This window comes from Lemur catta, chromosome 21, assembly GCF_020740605.2.
Source record: "Lemur catta isolate mLemCat1 chromosome 21, mLemCat1.pri, whole genome shotgun sequence".
Taxonomy (NCBI): domain Eukaryota; kingdom Metazoa; phylum Chordata; class Mammalia; order Primates; family Lemuridae; genus Lemur; species Lemur catta.
The window spans coordinates 18,213,689-18,232,967 of record NC_059148.1 but is presented as its reverse complement, the minus strand read 5'-3'; the positions used below and the strand labels follow the sequence as shown (position 1 = coordinate 18,232,967).

General features: G+C 47.6%; 2 protein-coding genes across 3 annotated transcripts; one reads left to right on the top strand and one right to left on the bottom strand.

Moving 5' to 3' along the window:
* Positions 1–1,742: 1,742 nt before the first annotated feature.
* Positions 1,743–5,299, bottom strand: ALKBH2 (alkB homolog 2, alpha-ketoglutarate dependent dioxygenase). Of its 2 annotated transcripts, none has more exons than XM_045534612.1 (4): positions 5,265–5,299; positions 4,265–4,555; positions 3,082–3,280; positions 1,743–2,067 (listed from the first exon to the last, which is right to left on the bottom strand). In XM_045534612.1, exons 2-4 carry the CDS (start codon positions 4,542–4,544, stop codon positions 1,761–1,763), a joined length of 786 nt encoding a protein of 261 aa, XP_045390568.1. In that variant the 5' UTR covers positions 4,545–4,555; positions 5,265–5,299; the 3' UTR covers positions 1,743–1,760. The 2 variants fall into 2 exon arrangements, with proteins under 2 accessions (XP_045390568.1, XP_045390567.1); XM_045534611.1 differs by lacking the exon at positions 5,265–5,299 and adding an exon at positions 5,123–5,252.
* Positions 5,300–7,846: 2,547 nt separating this feature from the next.
* Positions 7,847–18,413, top strand: UNG (uracil DNA glycosylase). Its single transcript, XM_045534610.1, has 7 exons — positions 7,847–8,074; positions 8,688–8,894; positions 9,453–9,548; positions 11,668–11,765; positions 12,430–12,518; positions 13,485–13,663; positions 17,263–18,413. Exons 1-7 carry the CDS (start codon positions 7,943–7,945, stop codon positions 17,401–17,403), a joined length of 942 nt encoding a protein of 313 aa, XP_045390566.1. The 5' UTR covers positions 7,847–7,942; the 3' UTR covers positions 17,404–18,413.
* The last annotated feature ends 866 nt before the right edge of the window (positions 18,414–19,279 follow it).

Below are 19,279 nucleotides of genomic sequence, written 5' to 3'. Positions count from 1 at the left end.
CACATGCACTCTGAAATGATCCTTCCAAGTTACTCAAAGGGTAGCAAAGGAACAGTTAAGACGCCTAAAGAACACCTCTTTTCCCTTTTTTGTATGCCTTTTCTAATCTTTGGATTCTTTCTATGTCGTAAAGGCTCATCTGCCAAATCTTTCCCCTGGGGAAATTCTTTCACTACTTTGTCAGTTGTAAGTAAATGCTTGTTGCTATTATCTTTTGTATACTGGGCTAAAAGGTGTAATGATAGAATATTATAAAACCATGTGAATAGCCAGAATTGAGCAGCATCCATGCAGCACCTATGATTCCTCCGCTCTGCAGAAAACTATTACACAAGGGTATCTATTTATTGCCCGTGCAGAGCTCTTAAGCTTTACGAGTAGGAGCTTTGGGCTGGGTAAAAAGACAATCGCTGCCTTGAGTTGAAAGCTGGTTTAGGAAGGAAGGGCCCTGACGTCTTCTGGACCTCAGTTTCCTCCTTTGTAAAGGGAAAGGTTAGACTCGATGACCTCCAAAATCCAGCCCTTTGCACAAAAAGAAAGCAGCTTCTAACTCTAAAACACATAACTACAGCTGACATCTAGTATTGTCATTTTGTTGTAGGGCCACATTCTAAATTTATTCATCATTTCCGGTAGCCTAATAGAGAGTACGCTGAGCATTTTCTTCCCTTGTGAATGTAACCCAGGGCCGAAGGAATTTGGATGACCCAGTAGTCACCTATGTTTTAGCTAGGTTTTTAATTCTAAAAAAAAAAAAAGGACACCAAATTCAAACTCAGTAAGATTTGGAATCAGATCTTCCCAAAAGGTCACCTGAGGTACGGCTGGGATCTGTGCTTCCTGTGCTGGGGGTGAGCTGGCGGACACGGCCCGACAGTGCCTGGGGTCAGCTCCAAGTGCAAGGAGCCCAGGTGATGGCCACTCCACAGGGCCCAGGGCGCATCCTGGGGGACTCAGTAACTCTCGCTCGCGATAGAATATGCTGTGAAGGCTCTCCAGGCCACGGGCATCGGTGTGAGAGGAGCAGCTTGAACTGTCTGACCCGGTCATCGCTGACCCGCTCAGACCTTGGCTTTGATGCTGAAATAAGCACACCTGTTTTACCCGAGGCTGGTGGAAAATGCCCAATTGTGTGACCTCAAAGTGCACTGCAACGTTGTAGCTCTGGGTGATTGCTGTTCTGCCACTGCCTACTCTCTGAAATCTGCCATTAACGAGATATATGAAAGGGGATAAAAGCCTTTGAACCTGTGGTTGGAAGCAGATCTTTCTCTGGTCAGAGGCCGGGGTTTGAGCCAAGATGGTAAATGTGCAAAGTATCTGTGCAAAAGTCTCTCAGCCTGACTTCTTAAAGCTGACTTCCTCATTTTGTAAATTATTAGGCATTCAGCAGCAGCCAAATAATCTGATTTCTAGCATTTAAATTATTTACAAAGTAAGCTTCTTTTTGGGAAAACCTAAGTTAGACTAGTAGTTAATGCCATAATAACTGCTGATTTATGTATTTGCTAAAGGTACTTTTGTATCTGCTGTGTATTATAGCAATAAAAGAATCATTTTGTTAGGAAAAAAATCAACTGGTATTCTTGCATAATTTACTGATTTGATACAAACATCCTCTTTCTGAATTCTGCATTGTTATGTAACAAGCCCTACGCCCTGGTTAAACCTTTTCTATGTTCCCTGTTGGTAAAGGAAATGCCAGCTCCCTCGTAGAAAGGGAAAGAGAAAACTTGAAGTACTAACCATTAAAAATGTTTTTATTTCTTAGTAGGCAAGATTTTACGAAAAGTCAGATTGACCCGTGGAGCCAGAATCTTCTTCCGGACGGGAAGACTGTGATACCAGTGAGTGTTGGTCGGGTGGTTCATCATAAGTAGACTTCCGTGGGCCAGCTGCAGCCTGACCACCTCCACCCTGCGGGAGGGCTTTCTCCCTCGAGAATCCTTATGCCGGAAGAAGAAGTCTCTGCAGGCACCAAAGGAGACAGAGGCAATGGGGCTCCCAGGGGTCAGTTCCCTTTCGTCGTCTCGGTGCTCCCCAATGTGGTCACAGCCATCCTTGTACCTGCCAAGAGAGAACGAGCACAGCTCATATAAACGACCCTGTCCTGAAACTCGCCAATGCTGCAGACTCTCTGTTTTCTTGCAGTGTGAAACGGCTGTCCCTGCTGTGGTTCTGCAAGGACTGGGGGTCCTTAGCTGCTTCTACAGATGAGTCGACCCTGAAAGCATCTTCCCTGTTATCTAGTCCTATTTGTTCATGTGCTTTGAAACTTAACAGCAAAAGCCAAAATCATGACTTTCCCTGTTTTGCATATGTAAACCATGATCACATAAAATGATTTCTCCCTTCTCTTAGAATAAAGTCCACAGTCCTTGTGCATCCTGGCCCCTGCCCACCTGAGCTCATCTCATACCCTTTTGGCCCTCTTGACTGCTTTCTGGCCATGGCAGCAGGATTTCTGCTCCACAGACGCTCTAGGCTCCCTCTGCTCTTCCTCCAGATGTCTGTGGCTTGTGTCCTCCCTTTTGTTATCATTATGCTCAAATGTCACTGCCTCAGAGGCCCTTCCTCTAACCACCCTATACCCAGGGTTCTCAACCAGGGTGATTCTACCCCGGGGGACAGACGCGAGGGGTGGAGGGACTCCTGGCATCCAGTGGGTAGAGGCCAGGGATGTGCTCAACATTCTACAATGCACAAGGCAGCTCCCACAGCAAAGAATGATCTGGCCCAAAACACCAGTAATGCTGCCACCAAGAAACCCGGCCCTAAACCCAAACCCCTTCCTCCCGGCCATTCTCAGTCAAATCGGCCTGTTTAATTTTCTTCGGGGCAGTTCTCACTGTCTGAAATTATCTTGTTCAGCTGTTTGTTCAGGAGTTAATCACCTCGCACTTCCTGCTGCAGCACGAGCTCCAAGAAGACTGACTTTGCTGGTGCCATGATCACACCCCTTGTGCCCCTAAGAATGATTTGTCGTACAAAGGAACAAAACAGGGTGGGATTCTAAACTCTTCCTTTTGGAGGACACAGAAGTTTTATAAAATTTAGTCTACTAAACAGGTATGGTGTCACCTGTTGACAAGCACGAAGTTGAAAGTCTGTCCAGTCACCCCAGAGACACGATCCCGGACACGCTCTAGAACTGGGATCCACGGCTTTGGAGACAGCGTAAGGCCTGAAAACGTGTAGGTCAGCCCGGCATCGCCATACGTCGCCTGCTTCCTTGGCACGTTGTGCCACTTCCCGAACACCTGGACCCTGGCCAGCGCACCTGTGCAGATGAAACAAGGCAGTTCCATCTCTCAGAGCTCCAGGCAGGTGAGTGCCCAACGCACACACTCCCTGGGTATTCAGGAGTGGAAGGGAAGGAAAACAGAAATAACATTCCTTGTGTCATTCAATGTAATTCAATGCCCTGCTGAGGACCTCCTCCTCAAAAATTATTGTGGCTTGCCCCCAATTGTTTTCCTTCAGATTTCATGAAAATGTTGACTGCCCCAAATTTTCAAGAACAGTGACTCCTGTCCTACACTTAGAGAAACACAATCCTAAGCTGTTTTTTAATTAAATATTGTAACTTAATTGCCTTAACTACAATAGGAGCAGATTAAGAGGACGATGAAGTTAGTTTACACACTAGGGTGGTTTTGCCAACTGTGAGGACTAAGGGCCTCTGGCTCCATGACACAGCTCAGGCCATAGGATGGGGTCTCCTGTGGTTTTTCTACACCTTCCCAAGAGCTTGACCGGATCCCTGTGTACTCATCACAGGGCATAGCAGCAGTTCTCAAACTGCGGTCCCCCAGCCAGCAGCATCCAAGTCCTGCAGAGGACTTTGAGAACCACAGGTGTAGAAGAATTACCTGGTTATTTGCCGTCTCTCCTACGAGACCAGTGATTCTCAACCCTGGTTGCACATTAGAATCACCTGGAAGCTTTTTAAAACCCCCCTCATGCCCAACTCCTAGCTATTCTGATTCAATTGGTAGAACACAGCATGTTTTTTGTTTTCTAACTTTTCCAGGTGGTGCCGATCAGTAGCCAGGTGGAAATTCACTTTAGCCAGCTGTCAGCTGCCAGGAGACAGGCAAGCCTGTATTTTTCAAGTTTGTATCCCAAGCACCTAAAAACAAGGTGCTTGGGCCAGAGGTGCCCAGAGAACATTTGTTGAATCCATTAGTGAACCCATCCGTGATCAATGGCTCCCGAGTTCAGATTCCTCCAAACATAAGATCATCAGTTTTGATCTGCTTACCTGTAAAATATTCCACTTCTTTCTCTAACTCCCGGAGAATCTCGTCCGCCTCGGCTTTGCCAAACAGGACGGCGTAACTGCAGTCCAGGCCCTCGGCCCGAATGTGCCGCCAGCTGGGGCCTTCCGGGTGGACTCCGCTCCCCGGGGTCTCTCTCCTGGGCCTCTTCCTTGCGCCTTCGTCATCTCCTCCCAACAGGGCTGGCACCTCTTCGCTCTGCTCTTGCTCCTCCCGTTTTCCCAGGAGGCCCCTTTGAGCCCCCTTCACCAGGAACCTGTCCATCCTGTCATTTCCTGTCCACAGGAAAGCAATGGACGTCAGTGGCAAGGCAAAGAGATCGCCCTGGTTTTGTCCCCAGTGCAAAAATCTGTTCGTCAAAGTGGTTCCACAGCAACATCCCTAAGTTGCCATTTTAAAAATTAAATCCATGTCCTCGAAAGGAAGTAGAGGACAGTAAAGCTGGAGGGACCCCCGGGGACAATCTGGTCCAGTGTCTCCCACACCTGGCTGTGCATCACAATCCGCTGGCCGGCTTGCAAAAACCCAGATGCCTGCGCTCCATGCCCAAATTTCTGAATTGTGAAAGAACTCTCCCCTGGGAATTCACACGCCCCCAACCAAATTTGGAAACTACAAGCCAAGCCCTCGTTTTACAAATGGGGAAACTGATGCCCTGAGAGGGGAATGGGTTTGCCCAAGAAAACCAGAAAAGTCACCCAGAAAATCAGGCTGTCTCCTGCCCACCCCGTTAACGGGGACGGATAACTGACCGCCCCCCCCCGCCCCCCGCCAGTATTAAAACAGGCAATTGGTATGATTCGGCACCGAAATGCAAACCAATTAAACAAGGGCAAACACACTCAATGCTGGCAGTAAGTAGTAGCACGTGCGTGGGCTGGCGTGGCGAGGGTTCTCTTTAGCATCTCACACTGCAGCGGCGCAGCTGTGAATCCTCCAAACACCCACCAAGGGCCCTGGGACGGGGGCGGGGAAAACACGCACCCACAGAGCTGCTTCCGCGTCGACTTCCGCTGCACGCCGGGACGGGCAGGACGTTGGCAAAACAGGCAGCCGGCGGTCTGCTGGCGCCACCTGCTGGCTCCCTCGCTGCGCTGCAAGCACTGCCGTGTTCCAGTTTAGCACGTTCCGTAACTGTCAAGCGTACTCCGTGGTTTGTGAACTATTATTTGGTGTCACTTCTCACTGAAGGTTATCTTGGTGTCCAGACAGGGAGCTGGGGAACCGCATATTGTCTCTGGTGGTAACACGAGTTCTGCAGTCAGACCCCGTGGCTTTTGTTTCTGTCTGCTCCACTCTAGCTGTGTGGGCTCTCAGAGGTCACTTAACCTCTCTGGGCTTGAATTGCCTCATCCGGAAAGTGGGGACTCCAACACCTATGGCATGAGAGTGCTGTGAATGACGATTAAACAACAGGACGTGCAAGAAGTGTTACTGTGCTCCAAATAAATGTGAGTTTCGATTGTTGCTAAGTGTTATTTACTTTCTATCTCCCCACATGGGAACAAAAGTCCCAGGAGATTGGGGAATTTGTTTTGAAGCTTCTTGGTGCATAGTAATGCACATTTTGACAAATGTACAATATTGTATGACCACTACCACAATCAAGATCTAGAACAGTTCCATCACCCATAAAATTCCCTCAGCCTATTAGTTAACTGTCCCCCTCACCCAGCCTCGGCAACCTATAGCCTTGCCTTTTCCAGAATTTCATATAAGTAGAATCATACAATATATAGCCATTGTGTCTGACATCTTTCACTTAAGCACACTGCTTTTAAGATACATATTTTTTGTATCAGCTGTTTGTTCCTTTTTACCGTTGGGTAGTATTCCATCCTATGGGTCCACCCAGTAGCCAGTACCACACGCCAGTGGGGCTTTTGGATTGTTTCCAGTTTTAAGCAATTGTGAGTAAAATCGCTATAAACATTCACGTACAAGCTTTTGTGTGAATACAGTTTCTCATTTCACTTGGGTAAATGCCTAGGAATGGGATTGCTGGGTTACATGGTAAGTGCATGTTTAACTTTATACAAAACAGCTGAATTGTTTTTCAAAGCGTCTGTAAAGGCAAATGATTTTCAATTAGGAGCTTCTCTCCCTTTTTGCATTTCTGCTCCTCGTCCTAGGCACTGGGACACAGCAGCGAGGAGGATAACGCTCCCGCCCCTGCCCAAGTGACACTTTGGAGACAGAGACAAACAATAACAGCTATAAATAGAGCGATGAGCTAGAAAATGGGTCAGTAGGAGAAGGCCTTTCAGGGAAGGATCCCAAGCCAAGACCTGATGGGGAACAGTGTGTGCAAGTGTGTGAAGGGGGACATGCTGGGTGTGTCCAGCAAATGTACCGAAAGTTGGATTCAGTAGTGGAGAAGGAAGATTTGGTCAGAGAAGGAAGCAGCCTTACAGGCTGGGTAGGAAGCTGGGGTTTTATTCTAGTCTATTTTATTCTATTTTATTTGGAAACCACAGAAGGGTTTTAACCCGATTGTCCTGATGTAAAAAGATCTTGTTACCAAAAGCTCGGCCACTTGTCCATGAGGCTCAATCCGAAGAACAAGGACAAGGGATTTGCGGAAGAAAGAGACATTTTTTATTACTTTGCCAGCAAAGGAGGAGGATGGAGACTCCTGTCTGAAATGCCTCCGTCCTCATAAGCAGAAATACAGAGCTTTTAAAGGATGGGTTCTCGGCTTCAAGCAATTACAGTTCAACTATAGTTGATGATTCTGATGGTCCCATCTCAGCTGAAGACAAGCCCCTGACCTCCACCCTTTACCAGGTAGGGGCTGGGCCATCTCTTGTTGCACAAGTAACAGAAGACTTACCCTGCCCCTCCCAACCACTGGCCTGAGGCAGGGCTGCGGGCTTTAGTTCTCAAAAAGGAGTGCAGGATGTGTTAAAGAGACAGAAAATATTTTTGCCTTTTTTTTTTTTTCCAAGCCATTCCCTGTTACAGTCCCTCCCTAGGAAAGAGAGGACCAGCTGGGATTATAGCCAGGAGATGGAAGAGCAGCAGTTGAATTCGAGATTTATTTTGGAGATAGAACCAAAAAGGAGCTATTGATGGTTTGGATGTGGGAGGGAGGGAAAGAGAATCCCAGGTGTATGGTGGGGTAAGGGGTGGCAGACGGCGGCGGGGCCATTTGGAGGATGAAGCAGGAGTTTAACCTCCATGACCTCAATGAACGTCTCTCCCAAACTTTATAGATTAGGCAAAATGTTTGGCTGCTCCAAGCCTTAGTTTGTCTTCAGTAAGTTTTAAAAAATAGGGTGAGATCATGTATATAAGAGCTCGACCAATACTATTAGATTGCTCGTTTCACTCCCATAACACACCTAAGGGGCAGGTACTTTTATTTTTACAACTGAGATGTGTTGGGACTTCCCAAAAGGCACAGTTGGGTCCAGAGGCCCAAACGAAGGGAAGAGCAAGCCCCGGTCACCGTCGCAAGCCCCACCTCGCCCCAGGGGCTTTGCTCAGCGGCCAAAGCCCCCCAGCGCATGCGCACTGGGCGCTGACCGCCCCCCGCCCCCAGCAAAACGCCCCGCTCGGAGCATGCGCGGGTCGCTTGGCGCCAATTGCGAATCGCTACAGCCAGCTCAAGCCTAGCTGGTCCCCGGGCGGCGCGTGTTCGCTCCCTCCTCGGCTCCGGGATGATCGGCCAGAAGACGCTCTACTCCTTCTTCTCCCCGAACCCCGCCAGGAAGCGACGTTCCCGCAGCCCGGAGCCCGCCGGCCTGGGGACCGGCGTGGCGGCCTCAGCTGAGGAGAGCGGGGATGTGGCGGTGAGTCGCGGTGGAGACTGCTTCGGGCGCCGGGGGCGGCGGGAGTCAGGGACGGGGGGAAAACTGTGGGCCCCACCTGACCGAAGGGGTGCAGGAGCGCGCCGCCGCCTCGGTGAGCCGGGGCCCCGCGTTCAAAACAGCCTCCACGTGTTCAAAATAGCCGCCGCCGTCCCTCATCGGCCGCCATGCTGAGGGGCCAGCCAATGGGGACGAGCCTCGGAGTTCACCGCGCCAATCGGCGCGCCGCCGGCCCGCCCCGTTCGGCGTGCCGTCCAATCAGAGGAGGGAGGGGTGGGAGTCGGGGGGAGCGTTTTTGCCGCGAAAACATAGCGTGGGGACGCGCTAGTGGCGCGCTCGGCGGGGGCGGGGCGCCTCCGGGCAGGGTCCCCTGTCCCGCGAATCCCTCAGCCCCCTTTCCCGGCAGCATTTTAGTCCCAAACTGCAAATTTCCGGGCCGGGCTTTGCCCTGGGCTCCCAGTGTCCGGTTTTGCTCCGACCTACTCCGCAAATGAGCATCTTCTGCCGTGGGCTGTTAGGTTTGGGCCGGAAGCTGGTGGCGCCTGGGAAAGGGCCGCTGCAGCTCGCGACCCGGCTCTGCGGGGACCCCTTGCAGGCCAGCCCCGCCAAGAAGGCCCGGGCCGGGCAGGACGAGCCCGGCACGCCGCCCTCCTCGCCGCTGAGCCCGGAGCAGCTGGTCCGCATCCAGAGGAACAAGGCCGCGGCCCTGCTCAGGCTCGCGGCCCGCAACGTGCCCGCGGGCTTCGGCGAGAGCTGGAAGAAGCACCTCAGCGGAGAGTTCGGGAAACCGTATTTTATAAAGGTAAGGGTGGATGCCTGTACCTTGCACGGGGGTAAACGTGGAGGCCGCTGGCCCTTTGTCCTTCTAGCGCAGTGGCCCCCCAAGTCCACGTTTATAGGAGATGGCTGCCGGAGGTTCCTGTTCGCTTTCCCTCCTTCAACGTCCTCTTCACGCAGAGAGGGTAAAACAAAGCCATGATGTTTTTGAATCCGAGCATTGGTTAAAGTTGTTAGACTCTATATGAGATAATCATGGTTTCTTTGAAGCGTTGTACTTTCCAGGAAATGCTGGCTTAGTAAAACCACCAGCCGACCTGAATGAAACCTGGGTTGGCCTTTAAAAAAAAAAAAAAGAAAGAAAATGTGTGTATGGGGTGGCTTCCTCCGGAAATTAAAGCAGGGAATTGATGGGATTGAGCAGCTGGGGGTGGGTGCAATTTTTGTTTTGTTTAAAGAAATTAAATATAAAATCCTTTTGCATTTTCGATGGTGCTTCAAATAACTTGCATTAGCTTTCTTACTGAATTTGTATGGTTTCCAGTGAGAGAGAGATTTTAAGTCTAGTTTATCTTTAAATCAGCTAATGGGATTTGTTGCAGAAGAAAGAAAACATTACACTGTGTATCCACCCCCACACCAAGTCTTCACGTGGACCCAAATGTGTGACATAAGAGATGTAAGTAGAAGTTGTTAATGAATTCTATTAGGGGAGGGAATCAAATACTGTGTTTTAATTAGCACTGGAATAAGCTATAATCCATAGTTCAGTAGCAAACAAAACATCGAAATTGTGAGGTTTGACTGACTATATCTCAGCCTGTCTTTATTCTTTTTAACAAGTGCTATTTATGCAGCAAAAATGATAGAAATATGTACATAGACCCAGTCTGTATGCCTTCATTTCCTGTATTTAATCCTGAAACCAACCCTATACCAGTGTTAGTTATTATTGTGGTAGTGATGAGGAAACTGAAACACGAAGTCGACCCCACCCTGACTTGACCACACTGTCTTGTAGTTGGTACTTTGAAGCTCTTGACTTTTATCTGGCCTGGACAGTTTTGCAATCCTGTTAACAAATCCCTTTGCTTTAGTTCATCCTATATAACAGTTGCTGATTGGCTGCTCTGGTCACATCGGTCTCCCGTTGAAAAGCTTGTTTGTGGCTTCCCCACTGTATGAACTTAATACCTGTTAAACAGGCATGAAGTAGGTGAATGCACCGTCTTGATAAGGCAGCCACACCTAACACTTGGAAATTTTCACAATTTCGTTTTAGAGCAAGAACTTAGAATATAACTCCTTGGTTTTGAAATTAAATTCAGTTTAATTGGTTAATTTCAGTTTGCTCCTTATTTGAATGCCCTGTCCTGAATACCAATGATCATACAAACAGGGAAGACTCAAAAGAGAATCAAACCTATGAGGATCAGATGGGCCAGTGAGCAGCTTTGCAAATAAGCATCCAAAGTCAGGGCAGGTAGCTCGCCCACGGCGCTCCCTCCTCCAGGACCAGAAGTCCCAGCTGGAAAACTTCCCTGCAGGGACAGGTTGCTTCATGCAGAGAATATACTGGCAACAGTGTGAGCCAAGAGGAGGGACAAGAGGTCCCCAAAAGCTTCCTGGTCGTGGGATGTCCGGAGCTGGATTCTGAAGGATAAAGAGTGTGTCAGCTGTGGAGGAAGATTCTAAGAAAGAACATGTGGGCAGGGCAGGGGAAGGGAGATGAGATGGGCAAGCACTGGATCAAAAGGACGCACCAGCTAATATCTCAACACCTCCTGTGATGGGGGCCTTGTTACACTTCATTGCCTCTTGCCACCTATTCCCTTTTGACCTGACCTCATTCTCTTCTGGCTCCACAGTAGTCCCCAACCTTTTTGGCACCAGGGACTGGTTTCATGGAAGACAGTTTTTCCACTGATGGGGGTGGTGGGGAAGAGCTCAGGTGGTGATGTGAGCCATGGGGCGTGGCTGTAAATACAGATGAAGCTTTGCTCAGGCAGTGATCAAAGCAGCCCAGTTCCTAACAGGCTGCAGCCCGGGAGTCGGGAACCGCAGCGTTAGAGGATGTAGGGGAACAGGCACCTTCCTATGCTGCTGGTGGAGAATGTGAATGGCTTCAACTCATTGAAAAGTAACTGGACACATCTGTGAAAGTTCAAAATATACCTGTCCTTTGATTGGCATCTCCATTAGTGCAAATCTATGTTACAGAGGTAAAGCAACAGTGTGTAAGGATATAGGTACTAGGATGTTTACTGCAATGTTTTTGTAATGGAAAACATTGGGGGAAAAGCTGTCTGCCTGTGACTAGTGATTGAGCGCTCTGTTCGCTTGAAGGATGCCCGAAATGTGTGACATGAGAAATACAAGATGTGGGGTAACGAGTACAGTAACCTCAATTATATAGAGAGAGGTAACTAAAAATGGTTAACTCAGGATGGGATGGGGTGACCAGGAGATGGTTAGCCCTTTTGTATGTTTCTGAATGGTTGTGCTTGTTCCAAGGGCATGTTCACTTTTGTAATTTGAAAAATGAAGGGGATGAAAGCAAAATTGACCCCAAATTGTTTCAAACACTTGTTTGAAGGGGGTGGGGCAGTGCATTAGGGTGATTGAAGGATAGTTTGGTAATTGGAATTAATGATGCTCAGTTACTCCCTTCTTGAGGTTCTTAGTGGGTGAAGAAGGGCTCTCCTAGTTGTGTCCCTTTGTGTAGGTTATCGGTCTGCCAGGTGTTCATTTAGACTGCCTATGCTACAGCATTAATTCTTGCCACCTGGTGTTCACAGGTAAAGGTTGTTATCCTGGGACAGGATCCATATCATGGACCCAATCAAGCTCACGGGCTCTGCTTTAGTGTTCAAAGACCTGTTCCACCTCCACCCAGGTACAATTGCTTCACAAATGGCTCTGATCCAATCGTGATTGCTTCCCGAGGTGTACTTTGCAAATTACAGGTGGGACTATTTGAGGGACTATCATTAGCCTTAGGAGTGGGATTTCTCAACCTCAGCACTGCTGATATCTGGGGCTGAGTCGTTGTTGTGGGAGAGGGGAGCTGTCCCGTGCGTTATAGGATGTCAATTAAGCAGCATCCCTGACCTCTACCCACTAGATGCCGGTAGCACCCACCTCTCAGTTGTGACAAATATTTCCAGACATTGCCAGAAGTTCCTTGGACAGAATTACCCCTGGTTAAGAACTCCTGCTTTGGAGGACTTTATGTATATAAAATGGATGTAAATATGGTAAATATATAAAAACTGTAACTGAGCATTAGTGGGGAGGGGAAAGTTGTAACTGCTGGGCTAATTACCTCTTCCAAAGTGCTATTCATTAAATCCAAGCACAGACCAAAGGGAAGGTCTTTGGCAGATTAACCTATCAGAAGGTAAACCAGTGGTGCTTATCTCATTAATTGGTGCCAAGTGTTCCATTGTCCTTTCCAAAGGCTGGCTGTAACCTCTAATCTTTTCATATGTGTCTTAGAGGTTTTTCAACTTTCAAAATTATACTTAATCTGTTTTCTTTTTCTTCCCACTTGCTTTCAGTTTGGAAAACATTTACAGAGAGCTGTCTACAGACATAGATGGTTTTGTTCATCCCGGCCATGGAGATCTTTCTGGGTGGGCCAAGCAAGGTAGACCAACCCCTGCGAAGATGTACTGTGGACTGGTGCCGGCAGGCTTGTCTTCTCTGTCCTGCTCCTTAATATTCTGAAAGGGTTGCTATAAAGAACTAACGAGCGCTAATAAAATGGCTAATTCATATAAGTAAAAAAAGTATGGAAGTTTTTATTATGCAGCCAATGTTTTAATTATAATTTGAAAGATAAGTGTGTTTCTTGTTAATATTTTAAAAAATGTATCCACTTTACTGTTACAAAGGTGGGCTCACACAGCTTTTTTTTTTTTTTTTTTCTTTTCTTTCTTGCTTTTTTTTGCTTATTTGTATTTTAGAGACAAGGTCTTGCTCTGTTATCCAGGCTGGAGTTCAGTGGTGTGATCATGGCTCACTGCAACCTTGGGACTCCCAGGCTCAACCTATCCCTCCTAGTCAGCCTCCCAAGTAGCTGGGACTACAGGCTTGCACCACTGTACTTGGCTAATTTATTTTTTGTAGGGACAAGGTCTTGCTATGTTGCCCAGGCTGACTCCGCTCATTTTGGCACGTGGGTTGTACGTGTACGTGTTTATACCTATCTGGGAGACTTTTTTTTTTAACACTGTACAACCAGGATAAAGAAAAATATTTATTCTTTGGTTTCTTGCGGTTTGATTTTTGTTTCCATGAATCGTTTTAGCCTATAGTGTTCCTGGGATCCCAGTATCTCTTGGGATTTTTTTTTTTTTAAAACAATTCCTTCTGATGGAGGCATGCAAGGCATATCCACTGCAGCAAACTGGAAGAGGAGAATAAAACGCTCTCTGATGTTCTCACCCAAAGGTCGCTGCTGGTCGTGTTGTAATGCTTTCTTTGTAACCTGTTTGCCTTTGGCTCACCTGTTGAGCACGTGGTTTCAGCATGTGTCTAACCCCTGTTGCTGGGTGGTTTAGCTGATGTGCCTAAGTCTGCATTTAACCCCTTCTCCCTGTGTGTGTTATAGGTGTTCTCCTCCTCAATGCTGTCCTCACCGTGCGGGCCCATCAAGCCAATTCTCATAAGGAGAGAGGCTGGGAGCAATTTACCGACGCAGTTGTGTCCTGGCTAAATCAGAACTCGAGTGGCCTTGTCTTCCTGCTCTGGGGCTCTTACGCTCAGAAGAAGGGCAGTGCCATCGATCGGGTATGTTTTCTTTTAACACTTTAAATGGTTTAGAGGATTCTAGGAATCCCTCATTGTGGTCCTGAAAGATACATGTCATAAGATGAATTTTATTTTCCCTTAAAACTTACGGTTGGGTTTCCCATTGAACACTGAGCTGAATTCAGACAAATTACAGGAATGATGACGAGTTATGTGTGAGGAAAGCAAATGGCCAACTTGTGATTTAATGCAGTTAGTAATGTAGGCATGAACTTGTCACATACGTAGAAGATACAGAGGTCCCTGGGTCCCATTCATGTAACAAGTCATCCTTTAAATGATGAAAAAGGCAAGTTTCTTCCTTCTAAGAAAAATTTGGGAGCATGTAGAAAACACCAAGAATTCTACTTAGTCACAAATTTAACTTCCTCATGAAACCACTACAGTCATTAAACCTGGAGTGAATTGTGAACACCCGACATGACCAGACCAGTTGCTGCCCTTCCCGCATCCTCCCGCAACCTGCTCCCTCTCTGTTCTTCCCCTTCATTTACTGAAGCACCTGTGTGCCTGGTCGTGGAGATCAAAGACCTAAACAGCATCCTTGAATCCTTCCGGTCCATCAGAGAGGGTGGTGGTCTGGTGTACCAGCAGGAGGAAACTGTTATATCAGAAATGTGCAAATATGTCGAACACGGGGCATGGAGTTCAACACTTTTTGTGCAGAACCTTACTTACCACTTGGAAAGCCTTTGCGGTAGCAATAACTTAGTGGATGAACAACCTAAGATCTGACCTTATGGACCGCTAAGATCTGATTAGCTGTGTAAGAAATGTGTGTGAGAGTAATTCTAATGTCTCCCTTGGGGAGGTTTATGGCCAGTATAGCTCTTATTCAGCATTTGGCAATCTTTATTAAACACGGTTTGGTCTAAAGGTAAACAGTTGTTAAAGTAGCTTGATCACTAAAACCAAGTTGCCTGTCTCCAGCCCAGTGTCTCCCCTGAGCTCCAGGTCTACAGCGTGCCTCCTTACCATGTCCCGTAGGCACATCAAATTTCAACATTTTCCACACGAAATTTCCCTTTTTCCTAGTCAGTCCCTCACTGAGCTTGCTCCTCTGTACTCTCCAACAGTAAGGTCCCACCATCTGCCTAGTTTTCCAACCAGAAATCCAGAACGCCATTCCTGACACCTGCCTACTTCTTTCTCCTCCTTTCCCTACCTCCTCTTCCTCCTCACCTGCCCTTATGTGATCAGTCACTTATATCTGTGTTCTTTCCTCCCCCTGGACTTAGTCAAGTCCATCCCCATAGCCTTGTTGGTCTAGGTCCTCATCTGATCTTGCCTGAAGAATGCGAACACTTTGTCCCTTGGAAGGCTGTGGTTTAGGCTGACGGGCTGGTTTTGGGGGTGGCCCGCAGCCAGCCTTTCAACTGTGACTTCCCTCTTTCTACTCTGGGCACCAGGCTGAGACCTGCCTGTACTTTTTCACTGAGCCCACTTCCCAGCCTTTCTTTTTCTTTGCGTATCCTGCTTCCTCTGCCCGGAAAGTGGAGGTCCGCTCCTTCCTGGGAAGCTGATTAACTTACCTGTCAAAGCTCAGGATAGCTGAAGCTCGCAGGAAGGAGCTTGCGCTGCCCACAGGTGTGCTCAGCACGAGGTATGCATTACCTCCTGTAATACTCTATCCCGTGACCTTCATTCGATCCTTCACAGTAACATCATAAGCTAGGTGATGACGTTATTCCCAATTTACACATAAAAGCCCAAGCAGCTTTAGAGAGTTGCAGCAACTTCCGCACATTACGCATCTACTGCGTGGCAGAGCTGGGCCTTGAACCCCGACAGTCTGGCTCCAGGCTCTGCTTTCAGCCATGTTGTGCCACCTCACTTTCATTACCACCCCTGCTGGTCTGAGTCTCTGGAAGGCAGGGATGTTTTGAGAAACAATGACTGGTTTTTATTTTTCAAATTTTTTTAATTAAAAACAATTTTTTAGAAGTTTCAAGACAGTCTTGCTCTGTTGCCCTGGCTAGAATGTAGTGGCGTAGTCATAGCTCACTGCAACCTCAAATTCTTGGGCTCAAGCGATCCTCCTGCCTCAGCCTCCCGAGTAGCTGGTACTATAGGTGGTGTGTGCCACCAGGGCTGGCTATTTTTTTCTGTTTTCAGTGGTGACAATCTCGCTCTTGCTCAGGCTGGTCTCAAACTCCTGACCTCAAGCCATCTTCCTACCTCGGCCTCCGAGAGTGCTAGGATTATAGGTGTGAGCCACCGCACCTGGCCATTTTTGTCGGTTTTTATATGCAGAAAAGAATTAAGAAGGAAACAAAAATGGCCCATAGTCTCCCTACTAAAATAACTACAGTTGACCTTTAAAATAATCCAAATACAGTCATGCGCTACATTTTGGTCAAAAACGGACCACATATGTGATGGTGGTCCCCTAAGATTCTGTTACCATATTTTTACTGTGTACCTTTTTTATGCTTTGATACACAAATACTTCCCACTGTGTTAGAGGTGCCCACAGTAGTCCGTGCAGGAACGTGCTGTGCAGGTTTGTAGCCCAGGAGCAGTAGGCTAGACCACACAGCTTGGGGGGGTGGTAGGTTATGCCAACTAGTGTGTAAGTACACCCCGATCACATAGTGAAATCGCCTAATGATGCATTTCTCAGAACACCATTAGACAATGCATGACTATTCCATTTCTATGGCGAGTCTGTTCAGAGTATAGAAAGGTATTTTTTCTTTAAAAAGTTTTTAAATGAATTTTTTTTCATCCTGATCATTTTGGAGGTCATCTCATAATAGTATGTGTAGCTTGACCTTGTTCCTCTTAAGAGCTATGTGATATCCCATGGTAAGGACTTTAGAAAAATATTTTTAGCCAATTTCACGACTGGGTTTAATTAGGTTTTAGCTGATAGACGCAGTGTGCTACAGTGAGCTCCCTGATGTGAAAAGATGGCCCCCAACTTATGAGGTTGGACTTTAGGGTTTTTTTTTTACTGTACAATGGTAAGAAAGTGATATGCATTGAGTGGAAACTATACTTCAAATCCCTCTACAGCCATTCTGTTTCTCATTGCCAGAGCATTCAGTAAATTGCATGAGAGATTCAACACTATTAAAAAGTAGGTTTTGTGTTAGATTTTGCCCGACTGTAGGGTAGTGTTCTAAGCACCCTTGAGATAGGCTAGGCGAAGCCGTGATTGTTAGGAGGTCATTTAGATGTATTTAAATGCACTTTCAACTTAGGATATTTTCAACTTAGGGCGGGTTCACAACCCCACCATAAGTCAGGGAGCATCCGTGTATGTATCATGGTGTCCTTCAGCAAATACAGTCTTAGCACAATTGCTGCTGAGATGTGGGCACTTAAAAATGGCATAGATGTTGCCAAGTTGACGGCGGAGACCGGTCCTCTTTGCATCTCAGAGCCTAGCCAAAGTAGTTGCTTGATAAATGGACTTGTATTCTAATACAAATGCTTGAGTGCTCCACTTTGGAAGGCGGGAGAATTTAGAGAAGGCAAAGAGAAATTCCACAAGGTTTTAAAAGTGCAACAGCCATAGTGTTTTTTAGAAGAAGAATCCCAAATCTGCCACCTTTTCTCCTGTTCTTTTTCAGAAGCGGCACCATGTACTGCAGACTGCTCATCCCTCCCCGTTGTCGGTGTACAGAGGTTTCTTTGGATGTAGGCATTTCTCTAAGACCAATGAGCTGCTGCAGAGGTCCGGCAAGAAGCCCATTGACTGGAAAGAGCTATGATTCTCAACTGAGGGGTGGTTTGTCTCCGTTGGTGGTTTCTGAGAAGCTGCTGTTGCCGTATTTGTCAGTTACCAAGCTGAACTGAAAATTTCCCGATTCCTTAAAACTCGGCATAAGGTGGGAAAAGCTTCCAGAAAGCCACCATGGCAGCGTTGTCCATCCTGACACAGCAAAGACTACGCTTTGACTGGAGTCTTTCTCTGCACTGTGGCTTCAGTCTAAGGGGTGCACTGTGAGGTCAGACACTCTCACTGGGCTCTCCTCCCCTCCGTTACCCTTAGGCTAAAGAGGGGAGATGCGCATCTTTTTGGTGCAGCCAGTACTTTAGTGCCTGCTGCTACTTGTTTTTGCCTGGTAGGTTAGACATTCTGTTATAAGCGTTGGGGCATTTTATTTTTGCTTAGAAGAGCCCCCCTGTTCTCAGCCCAGCAGGCATTCCGGCTCACCAGGTATACGGCCCCCTTGATCTTTCAAGGTGCCCTCAGGCCCTTGAAGGAAGCATGAGGATGATTTATAGGTTTCTAGGTATCCAGCCCAGAAATTAGAGATCGATTGCTCCATTGCAGTAGAGGTGAAGATTCCTAAGGAATAATCCTTGGTGACAGGGGCCAAGAGAAGTGAGCTGGGTGTTGTTTATCCTGTCATTGGGGTGTTTTGGGGAATAGGCAGTAGAAGTTGAACAAGGAAGAGGAAAAAGGGGGATTTTTTCATTAGGGAGTGTTTTTATCCCAGGGTTATCCTGAGTTGGGTTTTTTTAAGGCAGCACAGACTGCCAAATGCTGTTTTTTTATGGGCTGAAATCACTTCGGAATATTTGTTCTGCAACATTGGAAAATTTTACTTTTTTAAAAAAATACGCAGATGTATATTTTTTCAGTCCTCTTTTAAAAAACAATCTTTATTGAGTCTGTACTTCCATGCTTGACCTAGTCAGAGATGCTGTATTTGCTGTTAGCGGGGTTAAAGAGTTAACCCTGCAGCGAGTTTGTTAATAAAGATTGTTGACGTTTTGCTTTGTGCAGTGTCCTTAGTGTGGCTGGGCTTGACTGGGCCGTGGAGGAGCCTGGCCATCCTCAGAAGCCCTTGGGCTGCCCTTGTGCTTGGCGACTGCCTGGCCCCCTGCCAGGGTCCCCTTGGTAACCATTGTCTGCAGGAAGGGCCGCCCCTGCAGCTCATCTTCCTCCCTGGCCCCTGCTCCTCAGCCGGAGCTGGATCCCACCCCCTGCAGGAGCAGCACCCCTGACACCCCAAAAGGGAACCTTCTGGCCTAAGGAAAGCATTTTTCGGCAATCTTGGTGTGTCCCTCATGGCTGCGTTCTGCCAAGCCCTGTGACAGTCAAGGGGAGCTTCGTGCATCCTCCCTCGACCAGTGTTTCTAGACTCTTCCCTGGACATCTGGACTTCAGGTGTGAGGCCAGGGCACTAGCAGACTCCCTGATGGCCTGTTAGCCTGCCGCACTTGGCTCCAGTGGCTTGGGTGGGCTGTCAGGATGAGAGGTGGGATCCCCAGGTGGCTGATGAAGAAGGTACAAGTATCAGGAAGATTGTAACAAGGGTACTTTTCCTTGAATGGGCAAGAAAGAACGCATCCAGTGAGAGCTAAGGACGGGCGGGGAGAGGTTTTGCTTGCAGTATTTCCAAGCAAAACTCTGGGCCTGCTGTTCCTTATCTGTGAAGAGAAGGGTTTATGGTTCCCCATTGTGTGATCAGTCTTTCACAGAAAGCAGATGCATTGTCATGTCAGTTTGCCCTCTGGTAACTTTGGGGTGTTCCCCTACACACTACAATGGCCTGCCTTATCCCCGGGAGAAGAGAAGGCTGATTTTTCTGTACCAGTTAGCTTTTGACACTTGTCTCCCTACTCAGCACTGCCAGT